This window comes from Callorhinus ursinus, unplaced genomic scaffold (genome assembly GCF_003265705.2).
Source record: "Callorhinus ursinus isolate GAN/ISIS: 27379988/994484 unplaced genomic scaffold, GSC_fseal_2.0 scaffold100, whole genome shotgun sequence".
Taxonomy (NCBI): Eukaryota; Metazoa; Chordata; class Mammalia; order Carnivora; family Otariidae; genus Callorhinus; species Callorhinus ursinus.
The window spans coordinates 508,078-522,737 of NW_027397162.1; the positions used below are offsets into that span (position 1 = coordinate 508,078).

At 46.4% G+C, this 14,660-nt stretch overlaps 1 protein-coding gene across 7 annotated transcripts in view; it reads left to right on the forward strand.

Moving 5' to 3' along the window:
• Positions 1 to 13,743, forward strand: part of LOC112806591 (uncharacterized) — a 37,539-nt gene extending 23,796 nt beyond the window's left edge. For 3 of the 7 annotated variants that reach the window (XM_073889013.1, XM_073889012.1, XM_073889014.1), the window contains 4 exons: positions 1,380 to 4,451; positions 7,710 to 7,748; positions 9,646 to 9,772; positions 10,622 to 13,743. In XM_073889013.1, coding sequence (XP_073745114.1) covers positions 7,734 to 7,748; positions 9,646 to 9,772; positions 10,622 to 11,964 — 1,485 coding nt within the window. In that variant the 5' untranslated portion in view covers positions 1,380 to 4,451; positions 7,710 to 7,733 and the 3' untranslated portion in view covers positions 11,965 to 13,743. The other 4 variants (XM_073889011.1, XM_073889015.1, XM_073889016.1 and 1 more) reach the window with 4 other exon arrangements.
• Positions 13,744 to 14,660: the final 917 nt, after the last annotated feature.

Here is a 14,660-nt window from a genome sequence, read left to right on the forward strand (position 1 = left end):
TGGACATAAGCCGGATGCTGAGGTGCCTCTCCAATGAAGGCCAGGTACTGGGGCAGGACGGGGCCCATCACCCCTCAGTGGATGCAGCAAGGTTTCCTGGTGACTCTTGCTGGGATTGTTTCATTCAGGCTGGTAGAGTAGTTGAGGGAAATGGGATCAGCCAGAAGCATTGCTAGTGTAGGGCTTTGAACAAGGGTCGGGTGGTGAGAGAAGGTCAAGCTTGCTTATGAGCTAGATCCTCACACAGGTCTCTGCGGCTGAGCTAAAGCAAGAAACAGAGTTGGGGCTACCTGAAAATGAGAGCCATTCTCTCATGCCAGGGGACTTTGGTGTTCTGATGCAGGACTGGGGCAGATGAGGATGCTGGTTGCATTTGCAGTGTACCCCCTGGGCTCTGTGTGCAGACTGGCACGTTAGAAGGCCAAAGAAACGCCTCCTGTGTGGGTCTGGGGGTTTCGGTGCCGTTCCATGGTCGGGTGCCTCTCTCTCCATGCTTGGGACCTCTGTGCCCCAGGCCTTCCCATCCCTCTTGCTAATATACTTTTAGGACTGCCTGTCCCAGTAACTTCAGGCACTGATCTGGTCACCACTTGTAGAGACTGTTTGGTCTGTTTTTTTTAGAGACATTCCTCTGAAGGCGTTGTAAATTTAGAATGTGGGATGTCGAGGTGAGGTAGGTCACTCTGGGTGGGTCTTGGCTACTCCCTTTCCCTGTCTTTCCCAAAGGACTGGCCTCTTCAGGCCCAGGTGGTTGCTCACATTGAGCAATAGGAGGGCCCCGTGTACCTGACAGGTTGGACATTACTTCTGCAACATCAAGAGAGGCTCAAAAGAATGTGGCCCTCACACGGAGCATCTGTCCCATGTCCACCATCGTGTGATGCCTAGGATAGTGGCCACACCTCATTTTTACCTTTTCTTTCCCACTAATATTTCCACTCTGACATTGGGCTCTCATCTTTTCCCTTCCACTGCTTCCTTGGAGGGCTGCACATATCTTTAAATAGTCTCTGAACACCCGCTACTGTGTTGTAATCACACATTTCTGCATCTGGACCCAGCTTGTGTCGGTGCTACCGGTCACCAGCAGCTCTGGCCTTGTTGAAAGTCATTTGCAGAGGAGGGAGTTGGGGAGCCCACCTCTCCTCCCTGCACTTCCCCATTCCTCGGGTCCTTCCCCGGAGTCAGGGCTCTCCCGTCACGGGAGCTTGCCAGGCTGAGCTCTGCACAGCAGGCCTTCCTCTCACTGTCTCGAGTCCCCCTCGCCCGTCAGCAGTCTCGTGGCCTCCTCCGTGAGTGTGTCTGGCACACATTCCCGATGGGGCCGCCTCCTCCCAACGAAGTCAGCAGGCACTTTACTGGCATTTCTCTGCTTACAGGTTGCTGGCATGGAGCCCAGGATGAGGAGGCCCCTTCAGAGCAAGAGGTTTCTGTAGGAGGGTCACAGGTCAGGACTCCAAAGCCAGGCCCATCCATCCAGAAGTCCCAGCCCTGGGAGATGTGCGGCTGCTCTGGAAAGACCTTTTGCGCTTGGCTGAGCGTGATGGAACACACCCTGAGCGAGGTCTGCACATTTGTGGGGCAAACCTGCAGCAGCATCAGAAGCAGCAGAATAGAGATAAACTTTCCCTAAAGGAAAGGGGAGCCCTTCATTTGGACCACGTAGCTTATATGGCAGAGAAGACCTTGGTATGGAGGGAGGGTGGAGAGGACTTCACAGTCTTTCTCCCCACCCCGCCCAGCCACTCTCAGTGGGTTGAAGCCACACAGGGACACGGAGTGGAGAGGCCTTTGAAAGTGGACAAAATGGTTGTAAGTGCAGCAGGTATGGGAAAGCGTTCAGCCATAGGACATGCTTGTAGAGTCCCAGAAAGTCCACACTGCAGAAGGGCCTTAGAGTGTAGCGAAAGTGGGACATTTTTTTAGGTACAACTCTAACCTCAGTAAACATTTCAGCAATCACAGTAAAGAAAGGGTTTTTAAATGCAGCCAATGTGGGAAAATCTTTAGGTACAACTCCACACTTAACTAGCCACCAGGAAGTTCATAGCGTAGAAAGAGTGCAGTGAATGCAGGAAGTGTTTCACACACAACTCCAGTCTCCTTAAACAGCAGAGCAGTCACATTGGAGAAAGGCCTTGTTTGTGCTGTGAATGTGGGAAGGCCTTCGTCAGAAAGTCCCACCTCCTGGGGCGCCTGGGTGGCTCAGTCGTTAAGCGTCTGCCTTCGGCTCAGGTCATGGTCCCAGGGTCCTGGGATCAAGCCCCGCATCGGGCTCCCTGCTGCACAGGAAGCCTGCTTCTCCCTCTTCCACTCCCCCTGCTTATGTTCCCTCTCTTGCTGTGTCTCTCTGTCAAATAAAATCTTGAAAAAAAAGAAAGAAAGTCCCACCTCCTTCAGCATCAGAAAATGCGGGGAATTCTTTACACAAAAATCTTGACTTAACACCGAAGAACACACCAGGCTGAGGTTTTATGAGTTCAGCATATAGCAAGGCCTTTGTTAGAAAGTCTTGCTTCATCGGTCACCAGAAAATGCAGGCTGGAGGAAACTTTACAAGTGCAGCTAAAGTGGGGAAGTATTTAGGTACAAACAAATCTCATTAAGCAAGGCGTGTGTGCAGGGAATGTGGGAAATTCTTTAGCCAAGACTCCCAACTCATTCAGCATCTGGGAAAGAATGAACTGTGAGTAGAGCAGATGGGGAAAGATGTCAGCCAAAAGTGTGTTCTAAATTAGCATTGGAAAAAAAACTAGTACATAGTTTTGTTTTAAAAGTTGTGGTAAAATACACATCACATGAAATTTGCCATCTTGTTTTTAAGGGTACGGTTCAGGAATGTTAAGTACATTCACCTACAATGGATATCTGTAACTTTTCATCTTGTTAAACTTAAATCCATTACCCAACTCGCCGTTTTCCCTTTCCCTCAGTCCCTTGAAACCCACTGTTCTATTTCATATAGCATACTATCCTCGTCAAGGTTCATCCATGCTGTATGTTGTGTGGTAATCTGTCTGAATTTCCTTCTCTTTAAGGTTGAATAGTATCTCATTGTATGTGTATGGCACGTTTTCTTTATCCATTCATCTGTCCATGGACCATGAGTTGTTTCTACCTCTTTTGGGTATTATGAATACTGCTATGGGCACGCTTATACAAATATTTCTTTCAGACCTTACTTTCATTTCTTCAGCACCTTGCTTTCCAACTATTTTTGCATATATCCCCCAAAAGTAGAATTGCTGGACCATATGGTAATCTGGTCATTTTTTTTGAGGAACTGTTTTCATAATGCTGGTACCATTTTACATTACTGCTGTGTGTGAGGTGTCCAGTTTCTCCTCATCTTTTTCTGTGCCTCAGTGTTCATAAGCCCCCTTTCCCCATGTGGTAAGTCACTTTTTTTTTTTAATTTTTTTTATTTTTGACAGAGCACAACAGGGGGAGTGGCAGGCAGAGGGAGAGGGAGAAGCAGACTCCCTGCTGAGCAGAGAGCCTGATGTGGGGCTCGATCCCAGGACCCCGGGATCATGACCCGGGCCGAAGGCAGACGCTTAACGACTGAGCCACCCAGGTGCCCCACTCTTATCGGTCTTAGGATCCAAGAAAGAATGTAAGGGTTGGATATAATTATTAGCTTTTTTTTTTTTTTAAGATTTATTTGAGAGCACAGGTGGGAGGAGGGAGAGAGGGTCAAGCAGACTTCCTTGGGAGCTGGGAGCTGGAGGCAAGCTGATCCCAGGACCCTGAGGTCATCATGACCTGAGCCAAAGTCAGATGCTTAACAGACTGAGCCCCTCTACCTTGTTTCTAATAGAAAAACTCCAGTTGATTCTGAAGTTTCAGTCTAACGTGTACCTGAAAAGCAGTAAGACTGTTTTAGATCTCAGCTGTGGGTGGATGCACTTTGTGTCTGAGTAACCATTTGTAGTTTGGGGGAACATCTGAAATCATACGTATTTCTCAGTACATTTGTGTGGTCAGCACAGACTACATTCCATGGAAATCTGGGTGTGACCCAACAAGCTGGAGCCCCGCCCCTTCCTCAAAACCTGCAGCCATCCCTACCCAGCGCCTTTCTTGGTGTGGCTGGGCAGTTCCTGAGGTCAGGAATGGAGACCCTCGTGGACCCTCTGGCTCCGTCAGAACTACATTACCCGGAAGGCAGTGCGCCGTGCGTCCCCTTTACTGGGCCAATGAGGGCTCAGGAGAGGCACTTCCGTCCTAAGCACCGCATCTGGGCGGGCCTTCCGGCGTTGGCCTTCAGCGACATCTTGTAAAGTTGGTTCTCTCCAGCGGTCGGAAGCTTTGGATGCTGGGCCTCCCTGAGGTGACGGGAGGAGCGACAGGCTGCGCCGGCTGCTCTGAGATTCAACATAGCTGTCGCCGGGGCTGAAGACTGCGGTGCCACGCTCCTCCCCGCGGCTGCCGTGGCGATTCCGGTTCGGGTCAGTGCTGTGTTTCTCTGCATCTGGGCCCTCGCCCGACTCTGCATTAAAATTTCGTATTTTTGTTCTTGGGACGGTCCCACTTACCGTGGTCTTCCAGATTTTGAAGTAAGACATGCCTGAAGAGACATGTGCAGTTAAGTAACCAGCTGTAAAATTACTACTTGTAATTGTTACTGTTAACCTTAAAAAGTAAGACGGCTATTTTCCCACCACAAGTGGGTTTATTTGGGTTCAGTTCTGGAATAGCAGGAGCATTGCAGTCCAGGCAAGCTTAGAAAGGGCTGTTAACGCTCGTGGGGGCAAAGTGGGCGTTGGAAGTATGGTGGCTTCTTATTGGCTGGGCTGTTGCAGGGCTAGCGAAGTAGTAGCTCCTAGTAGAGCCCCCCTGTCTTCTGTTGAGTTTGCCAGTGAAAGCGCCTGGTGGGGTTGGTTGAGAGCTCCCCCTGCCGGCCTGATCGCTGCATTCTAATTCACGCTCACACTGCCCACGTGAAGAGGTGGGCTGTAGATAGGACCCCAGGAGCCAGCTGTGCAGGTCTTTCCACAACAGTTATCCCAGTCTCCAGAGTTAAGCTGTTGTCTGATGTTTCCAGTAAGCATCTTTTATTGTCTTGATAGTTGATTGGTTTCCATGTGTTTTGAAACCCTCTGTGAAAGGACGGACATCACAATAGTATGTTGTGACTAACTTTTTACATCTGTCCATTTTCTGTGCGGTATTCTATGGTATGAATATATGAATAAAATGTCTTTATAGGTGTTGCCCATGGTTTTCTGCATTTATAAACATTGCTACTATAGCCACATGTTCTGGGGCAAAGCACACAGTTGTCTAGCATATATGTATTAAGGATAGATTTCTACAAGTAGTCAAAGGTTTAAATTTACTTTATAATGCCAAATTGGTTTTCAGAATGTTACCAATCTATATACCCGTAGCAGCTTACAGTATTTACTAATTTCTACAGTGTTACTAGCACTGGGCCAGTGTCAGGCTTGCGAGGTCAGCCTTACTGAGCTTTGCTTTAATGATTACCATTACGTTTGTATTTTTAAAAAGTGCTTGCTGGAATTCTTGTTTACATACCCAAGATTTCAATTCATTAGATATTAAAATTTTAGATTTTTTTTAACAATTATGGAGGATTCAAGAATTTGTGTAATTTTTGCTCACCTGTGTGGCTTGTCATTTCAGTTTTTATGACAACAGGAGCCCTTTTTTTTTTTTTTTTAAGATTTAGAGAGAGACACAGCGAGAGAGGGAACACAAGCAGGGGGAGTGGGAGAGGGAGAAGCAGGCTTCCCATGGAGCAGGGAGCCCAATGCGGGGCTCGATCCCAGGACCCTGGGATCATGACCTGAGCTGAAGGCAGACAGACAGTCAACAACTGAGCCACCCAGGTGCCCAGTCAGGAGCCGTTTTATTATAATGTAGTGGGATTCTTTACTACGATGCTTTGGTTTGAGAAATCTGTTCATTTATTAACTCAGATGTAACTTTTGTCTTCCCATCTAAGCCTCTCCAGCTGGAATTACTTTTTTGTGTGTGCATCATTTAAAGTGGAGGTCTAAATTTGTTTTGCCACACAGAGTAATTTATAAGCTATTTTAATGCTCCATACTGCCACTGAAGCATCAAGACCCATGGGTGCCCCACTTGATGAGATCTAGTTTTTTCAACCTAATTTCTGTGCCAATACTTTTCTTACCGGAACAGCTTTATAATGTTATCACCTCTTTGGGAACAATTACTCTTTGTATTTGCAGTCACACCAAGCATGCATTTTTATGGTGAAACACACATTGTTTCTGCTTTGTTCCCTCTTACTTTCCAGGACCTTAATGGCTTTTCCTATTTGAATATTTCCTCCAATCCTGGCATCCTTTTTTTTTTTTTTAAAGATGTATTTATTTTAGTAAGAGAGCATGAAGCAGGGGGAGGGGAGGAAGGAGAGAACGGGAGGGGAGGAAGAATCCCAAGCAGCCTCATGTGGGGCTTGATCTCACAACCCTGAGATCATGACCTGAGCCACCCACGTGCCCCTTGGCATCCTTTAATAACATGTATAAGGTAAAGGTTTTGGCTTTGGTTGCTTTGAATCTTTTAGTAGTGTTGGGTTTGGGTTTTGTGGCTCCAGTTTGTTATGAAATCTAGGTGTGTGTACTTTTCTCCACATTGTTTTGGTTACTCTTCGGAATATTGTCAAGATTTGTTCTTCCTTTCTCATTAATCTTACCCTTTATGGATATATTCTTTGTTTGGCTGGGTTTTTGTTGTTTTTGAGATTCTTTTTGTCTAATGATGCAGTTTTCCTAAATTGTGATTTAGATTTATTAAAATTATTGTGCTTAAACTAACTTTCACTTTCTGACCAATCTTTGTGCTACGTTACTAATGTTATCTTTTTAAACACACACTTAACATTACCATAAACTTTTATACTCAACACTCACAAGATTTTTGCTTTTTAAGTGGTTATACTCTTTCATCATCTGCCTTTGGTATTACTCCAAGAGAACATGATGATGGGATATTTCAGTTAAGGTAGTTTGCTAAGATAGACAGAAATTCAATCATTGTAAGGATAGAAAGTAATGCTTCAAAGCAAAGAATTTTATATAATGAGGATGGAACAGAGGTTAGGTAGTCCTAGCTTGTTTCCTTCCCTTTCTCTTAAGTTGAAACAGTCAGAAATGCAGTTGCCCTAAGCACCTTTACTGGAGCCCCAGCGACAACCTCTTTAGCAGAGATTTATTTCGAGGGCGTAATCAAGTAACTAGGAGTTTGGTTTAGTTCTGTACCAAAGGAGAAAATATATTTGCAATATCTTTCTGAACATTTATTGACAAACTTGAAAAAGAAGTATAAGGAGTCACATACCTAACCAGCTATTAGAGCCAACTACAAGGTATAGGAAGAGAAGAACATATTTTTGGCACAAGAAGAATCAGAATAATAAGGAATAAAATGGAAGGTTCAGAAGCACACCCACACATAAACCTGGACATAATTTCGCTCTTATTCTTGTTGCTCATTCGCATAAGGGATGTTCCTCAAACACAACACAACCCAAGACAGACATTTCTGAAGATGCACACATGCTTTTGGCATGACTCCGTAACACTTTCTACTTTCTTGTATAAATGCTTGCTTTATCCCCTTCAGCTTTCATCTACGTGAAATAACATGAAGTGTTTCACTTTGTCTGTATCCCTCATGGGACTTAAACTAACATGGCCCTGCTCTTCCTGCAGGTTCTGCTTTCAGCAGAAGCACTTATGGACCCTGCACCGGTGAGTGTCAGGTGTCCTGGAACCCTTTTGCTGCCACTCTTCCTGCCCCTGGTGTCTCAAGACTCTAGATAAGCCCCTAAGCCCAGGTCAGAGGTTATATGGAGAGAGATGCCCACTTTTGGCAAGCAACGGGGTGAGGTGTGAAAGGTGTATTAGGTATCAGTATGTAGAAAGCCTTGGGCTTGGAGGTGAGACTGAGATGAGAGCGTTCAGGGGAGTGTTCTAGGTCTCATAGGTCTCTGTTATGTCTGTTGAGAACAGAGGGCCGGGAGCCGAGTCAGGGTTCTGTTCTGAGAGTGATGGTAGCGGTCAAACAGTTCTGGAGAAGAGGAGAAAACTGAATCTGGCTCAGGTCTTGAGAAGCTGCCCTTGGTGATAGAGTATACCACAGACTGGGGATCATTAACGAGGCTGGATCAGGATTGGTAGCTGGGCTAAAGTGGTAGATGTGGAGGTAGGAGAACTGTTTGGCTTCTGGATTTGTCTTTGGGTTTTTTTGTTTTTAAGATTTCTTTATTTGAGAGAGTGAGCAAGGGAACACACAAGCAGAGGGAGGGGGAGAAGCAGACTCCCCTGCCCAACAGGGAGCCCGATGCCAGGACCCTGAGCTCATGACCCAAGCTGAAGGCTGACACTTAACCAACTAAGCCACCCAGGTGCCCTGGATTTGTTGGTTTAAGGATTTATTTGAGAGAGAGAGAGCACAAGGGGGGGGGAGGGTCAAAGGGAGAAGCAGACTCCCCAGTGAGCAGGGAGCCTGATGCCGAGCTTGATCCTGGGATTCTTGGATCATGACCTGAGCTCAAGGCAGATGCCTAACCTGCTGAGTCACCCAGGTGCCCCTGAATTTGTTTTTAAAGTAGGGCTGACCAGGTCACAGATGGCTCCATGGTTTTTGGTGAGAATATCAAGGAATTAGGTTTTGGCCATGTTGAGTCTCAAATGTTTCAGAGACTCCCAAGTATAGGTGACAAATGGACAGCTGGTCATGCATTTCTCAAGACGTCCACACTGCGGCATCTGTTGTGTATCCCAAGCTAGAACTCTGGATCTCATATAGGAGGAGGCATGTTCAGGTTATAGTGGCGTGCTGTGGAGGATTAGATGGCACAAAGACGGACAAGACAGAGTAGCAGTAATGGGGGATGCAGAGGGAGGTGTGGGGAGGGGAAAGTCCAGCAGGTAGCCAGATTTTCAGAGGTGCGAACATGAGACCAGAGCAATAATGGTCAGACTGGTGCTTCATCACCCTTCTGTGCACTCACCCAACCAGGCTTTTGTGGTGGTTCTGTCAGGAGGTCATAAGATAGCTTACATAAAGTGTGTTACTGGGACCTAGATTACACCTGGTAAAGTGGCAAGACACAAAATGTGCCATGTAGAGGCAGAATGTGACCAAGGGTATTTAGATCTGCATGTGGTCTAAGCCAGGAACAAGGTCAGGTGGAGAAGCCCCTTCTACACAGGGCTGAGACCATTGGAGGTTGGGATTTATTACAACACTTGGCAAGCACTTCCTAGATGCCACACACAGACAGAAGTCAGTTTTATGGGCTAAGTAGTGGTGGGGATCAGATGTATGATGGAGGTATGGTCCCGTGAGTAGGAGTTTGAGAGAATGCTAGGCCCAACATGGTTATGTCTGGGAGGCATGATCCTGGGGACTCGCATATGTCTTGCAGGAAAAGGTTGGGGGTCCTGCATATGAGGCCCAGAGCTCAGAAGGCATCGCTCTGACCACTTGCCTCTTTGTTGAAACTGGGTACCACTGCTTAAGCTGGAGAGCTAGGGGAGATAATGAGCAGGGATGGGAGTGAATGTGGGCTGGGGTTTGGGGTAGTTTTGGGGTCCTGCAGAGAGAGGCTGCTTATGGACATAACTGCCCCCCTCATCCCAGGGCTCTGTGACCTTTGAAGAAGTGGCTGTGTACTTTTCCCAGGAGGAATGGAGGCTTCTTAACGAGGCTCAGAGACACCTGTACCGTGATGTGATGCTGGAGGTCTTTGCACTTGTTGCATCACTGGGTAAGGCCCCTCACACCAACCCCAGTGTCCTGGGCTAATCTGTCTTTCCTCTTCTTTCTGGGTGCTGAGGCTGGGGCATATATGCTACACCTGCTTTCACAAAGAGCTCAACACCCCCTGTTCTGAAGCTCTTTCAGTAACAATTTCCATGATATTTTTGTTTCCTGAGGTGGCTTTGGGATTGGCTGCCCTGGACCAGTGCTGCCTGCTTAGCTGTCCTGTCTTTCCCTTAAAGGCTTCCATCTTCTAGATCCCATGTTGTCCAACTGGAACTGGGAGAACACCACATACATGACAAAGTAGACATGACTCCAAATGGGGGAGGATGTGATACATAGCTGGGAATCCTGTCAGGACATGTCATGTCCTGGGCTCCACACTGTTTGGTGCCAAGGTCAGAGGCTCCTCCCCTGTTTTGACATTTTGCCCACTTGTCATTTTTCCTCTCAAAAGAGACCTAGGAGTATATCCCTCCCTTGTCTTCTACCCTTCATTGGGGTCTCTACTGATCATTGCTCCTTCTGCTGTGCTCTCCAACATTGGGCTACACTTAATGTGTTATACAATCTGTATGTACCCATACCCTTAAAATAATACTTGAACACTGGTATAACCAAGGCACTGGCAAGAACACATTTCCGAAGATGTGAGTTGTGGACCCAGCCCCTCCTCCCCATGGTACACCCCATCCATGTGTCTTTTGCATGGTGAGTCCTCCCTGTTCTGTGATGCAGCCCTCATCTTCAAACTACCCCCCCTCCCAGCTCCTTTTGTCTTGATCCCCTGGTGTCAGGCAGGGGGAGGGTTGGCAGCCCCCTACCCAAGCTCGTCACTGTTCTTTGCTTTCAGGTTGTGGGCGTGGAACAGAGGATGAGGCAGCACCTTCTGAGCAGAACGTTTCTGTAGGAGGGTCACAGATAAATTCTACCCAGAAGGCCTACACCCAGGAACATGGCCTGGACTCAGAAAGTGATTTGTATTCACCATCACCTTCTGAGTACCTGGGAACAAACCCTGGCCAGAAACTGTGTGGGACACAGAGGAAAGTTCACCAGCATCAGAAGCAACACAGTGGAGAGAAACCCCTCGGAAGAAACGCGAAGAGCTGTGTAACGCACATGCCAAGGAAGCCCTTCCCTGAGAGCTCAGGCCTTCTCCAGCACCAGCTCATTCACAGCCAGGGGCCACCACCTAAGGACACCAGCTGTGCAGAGCTTTTTCGCAACGGACAAAAGCACTATAAGTGCAGTGAATGTGGGAAAGCCTTCTGTCGCAGATACAGACTTGCTCAGCATCAGAGAGTCCACACTGGAGAAAGGCCTTATGAGTGCAATGAGTGTGGGAAAACCTTCAGCTACAAACACATACTTGTTCAGCACCGGAGAGTCCATACTGGAGAGAGGCCTTATGAATGCAGCGAATGTAGTAAAGCCTTCAGTAACAAACCCACACTTGTTCGGCACCAGCGAATTCACACTGGAGAAAGGCCTTATGAATGCAGCCACTGTGGGAAATTCTTTAGCCAAAGCTCCAGCCTTAGTGAACATCAGAGAATTCACACTGGGGCACGGCCTTATAAATGTAGTGAGTGTGAAAAATTCTTCACCTCCAACTCCAACCTGATTAAACATCGGAGAGTGCACACAGGAACAAGGCCTTATGAATGCAGTGAATGTGGGAAATTCTTTAACCAAAGTCCCAGCCTCATTAAACACCAGAGAATTCACACTGGTGAAAAGCCTTATGAATGTAGTGAATGTGGGAAACTCTTTAGCCAAAGCTCCACCCTCATCAAGCACCAGAGAGTTCACACTGGAGTAAGGCCTTATAAGTGCAATGAATGTGGGAAACTTTTTAGCCAAAGCTTTGGCCTCACTCAACACCAGAGAGTTCATACTGGAGAAAAACCCTATGAGTGCAGTGAATGTGGAGAATTCTTTAGCCAGAGCACGCAACTTACTCAACACCGAAAAGTTCACACCCCAGAAAACCCTCATGAGTGCAGCAACTGTGGCAAAGTCTTCAGCCAAAGGTCTGCTCTGATTGACCACCAGAAACTTCACAGCCCAGCTAGACCTTACAAGTGCACCGAATGTGGGAAAGCCTTCAGCCGGAGGTCTAACCTCATTCGACACCAGAAAGTGCACACCGGAGAAAGGCCTTTCAGTGGAGGTGGAGATAGCAGGGAATGAGCCTGGTGTTTAACACAGAAGCCTACCACCACCACATGTCTGAACACGCTGGTCGTAGGGAGCCATGTTGTTCTTTCTAACCTGTCCAGGACCCTTGCCACATTTGTCACTGCAAGTTTCTTTGGTGGGTGTCCCAACTTTGTATGCTTCAGTGGGGATAGATCGTATCATGGCACGGGCTAGCGGTCACTCTGGTTTTGGCCTGATTTACATTGCAACCCCAAAGCCGCCTAGGATAGACTACAGGGCAGTGCTTTTTGTGTGACTAATCTTGTAATCCAGATGTTAGGGTTTTCTGTGGGTGTAGAGGTCTCCCTGAGAGGACAGTTGTAAGAATCATGTGTTTTTTGATTCAGCTTCTCTTTTTCACCTTGGAGGTCACATGATGTCCCCAGGTCTCTCGGGTCCCAAGAGAGAGCCATGTTTGGAAGGCTGGTCTCCCTGACTCCAGGCATCAGGTAGGAACCGCATTCAGTACAAAAACACTGGGGGCAGTAGGCAGTGAGGAAAAAAACCAGCAAACTGGAGGGACTGTGATGCTTACACATTCCAGGGATCATGGCTGGTTTACAGTAAGGTTCTTGCAGAAATTCTGAGGCCCTTAAGAGCTAACTGCTCCTCTTGCTCTCCAAGTTAAAGAAAGGTGGGGGGAAGGGAGAGTTGAAAACAGAACTAGAAGCCCAGACCCCCAAAGGCAGTAGGTATGTGATTTTTATGACCAACGGAGACTTGGGCTCCCTGTTTCTTTGGACCTATCCAGGTGAGCTCCAGTGGAATTGCTTGCCCGCTAGTACACAGCAGAGCTCCCCCTCATGCTAGAGGTGCAGCTATCGAACCTAGGGTTGCCAAATTCCTACTTTTCCCGAAGAGAGGTTCGGATTTTTATGTGAAACCATTTCTGCTTGGCATGCAATATACTTATTAAAATGTACTTTGTAAGGTCACTTAATAATGGGTGTGCACAAAACAAAAATGCAACACCTGGTACACTAGTAAAATTTTAACCATAAGTATTTTCATCTTTTAAACCTTTTTCTGTCTGGCCTCCCAGGCAAATACTATTTTGTGTTCTCTAGAATTTGACATCATTGGAATCTTAATGTGGGTACCAATCTTTTTTTTTTTTTAAGATTTTATTTGACAGAGAATGAGAGAGAGCACGAGAGGGAAGAGGGTCAGAGGGAGAAGCAGACTTCCTGCTGAGCAGGGAGCTCTATGTGGGACTCAATCCCGGGACTCCAGGATCATGACCTGAGCCGAAGGCAGTTGCTTAACCAACTGAGCCACCCAGGCGCCCAATGTGGGTACTACTCTTAAAGTTGGCTTCTTAAGGGTACATAATACACTGTTATTTGTTCATCCATTCACCTAACAAATGGGTTTTCTGGTTTGTGTCCTGGGGCTGTCACAGGTAAGCTTACTGTGAACATACAAATCCTCTCAAAATGGGTTTTGATACAGCTAGCAGTGCAATGCCTGAGTCTCTAAAGTGCTCGTGGTTACTCTGGTTTTCCTCTCCTCCTCACCAATTGAAACGTGGTCACCTTTGTTCCAGTCTTTTTGTCATTAATGGTTTTAAAAGGTGTGTTTAAAAGGTGTGTAGTGGTATGTCACCATGGTTGAATTACGCATTTCCCCTAACAAATTCACAGTTTGCCACCTGTACCTCTCCCCTGCGTAAATATTTGCCAATTCCAGTTGCTCTGAGTGCTGATGAAGACAAAAAAAAAGTGTTGGAACTGTGCTAGTGCAATAAAAATTAAAAAGGAAACCAATTAACTTTCAGTTGTTTGTGCTGTTGACAGTGTGATGGCCACATACACTTTAAGGTTAGTTCTGCGTATAAAAATGTTTTTAAATCTTTCCCAATTTCCAGCTGTGAGCATGAAAGTTGCCTACCAAAATGTGCCTTTAGAAGAAACGGGCAGTACGTTGGCATTAGCCAGGAGTTCAAGGGCATACTCAGGTCTGCCCCAGAGTCCTTTCCTCAGCCCTTGCCTCTGAAAGCTGTGGAGAGTTTCAGAACTTGTTTAAGTAGTTAAATAGAGCTGCTAAGAGCTTTCCTCTCTTTCCACCCCCCCAACTGTCTACACCCCTCAGCAGTGATTAGAGAAATCCCCTGAAGAAACCACTGATTTTGACCCATGACGCATTAGAACTGTGCTGTTCAGTTGGTAATCACTAGCCAAAGGTGACTGTATAAATAAAAAACTCAGTTTGTCAGTTGCATTAGCCACATTGTGAGTATTCATGTGGCTAGTAGCTTCTGTATTCAATAACAGAGATAATGGAACATTTCCATCATCACAGAAAGTTCTGTTGGGCAGCAGTGCATTAGAATATTTTCATGCTGTCCTTACTCAAATCAGTTCATTTTTGTTAGAGAATGTGGATACCTTCATTTGATGGGTCATAATGTTCCATGGAAATTCTTGAAGGTACAATTGTATATGTTCTTTTTATTTTTCATAACTCCCACTGGTCCTTTTCAGTTTCCTATAAAGTTTGTTGTTTCCAGGAAAAAAAAAAAAGGGCAGTAAATGGTCTGTTTTCAGCAACTACTGCTACACAAACATAGCAAATAGTAAAATGCACTCATGTATCAAAGGGATGAGTTTTAAAGATATTACTATGCAAATAAAGGATTAAATCAATTTAAACTTCAAATAAATTAAGTTCTCTTGATCTCTCTCCAC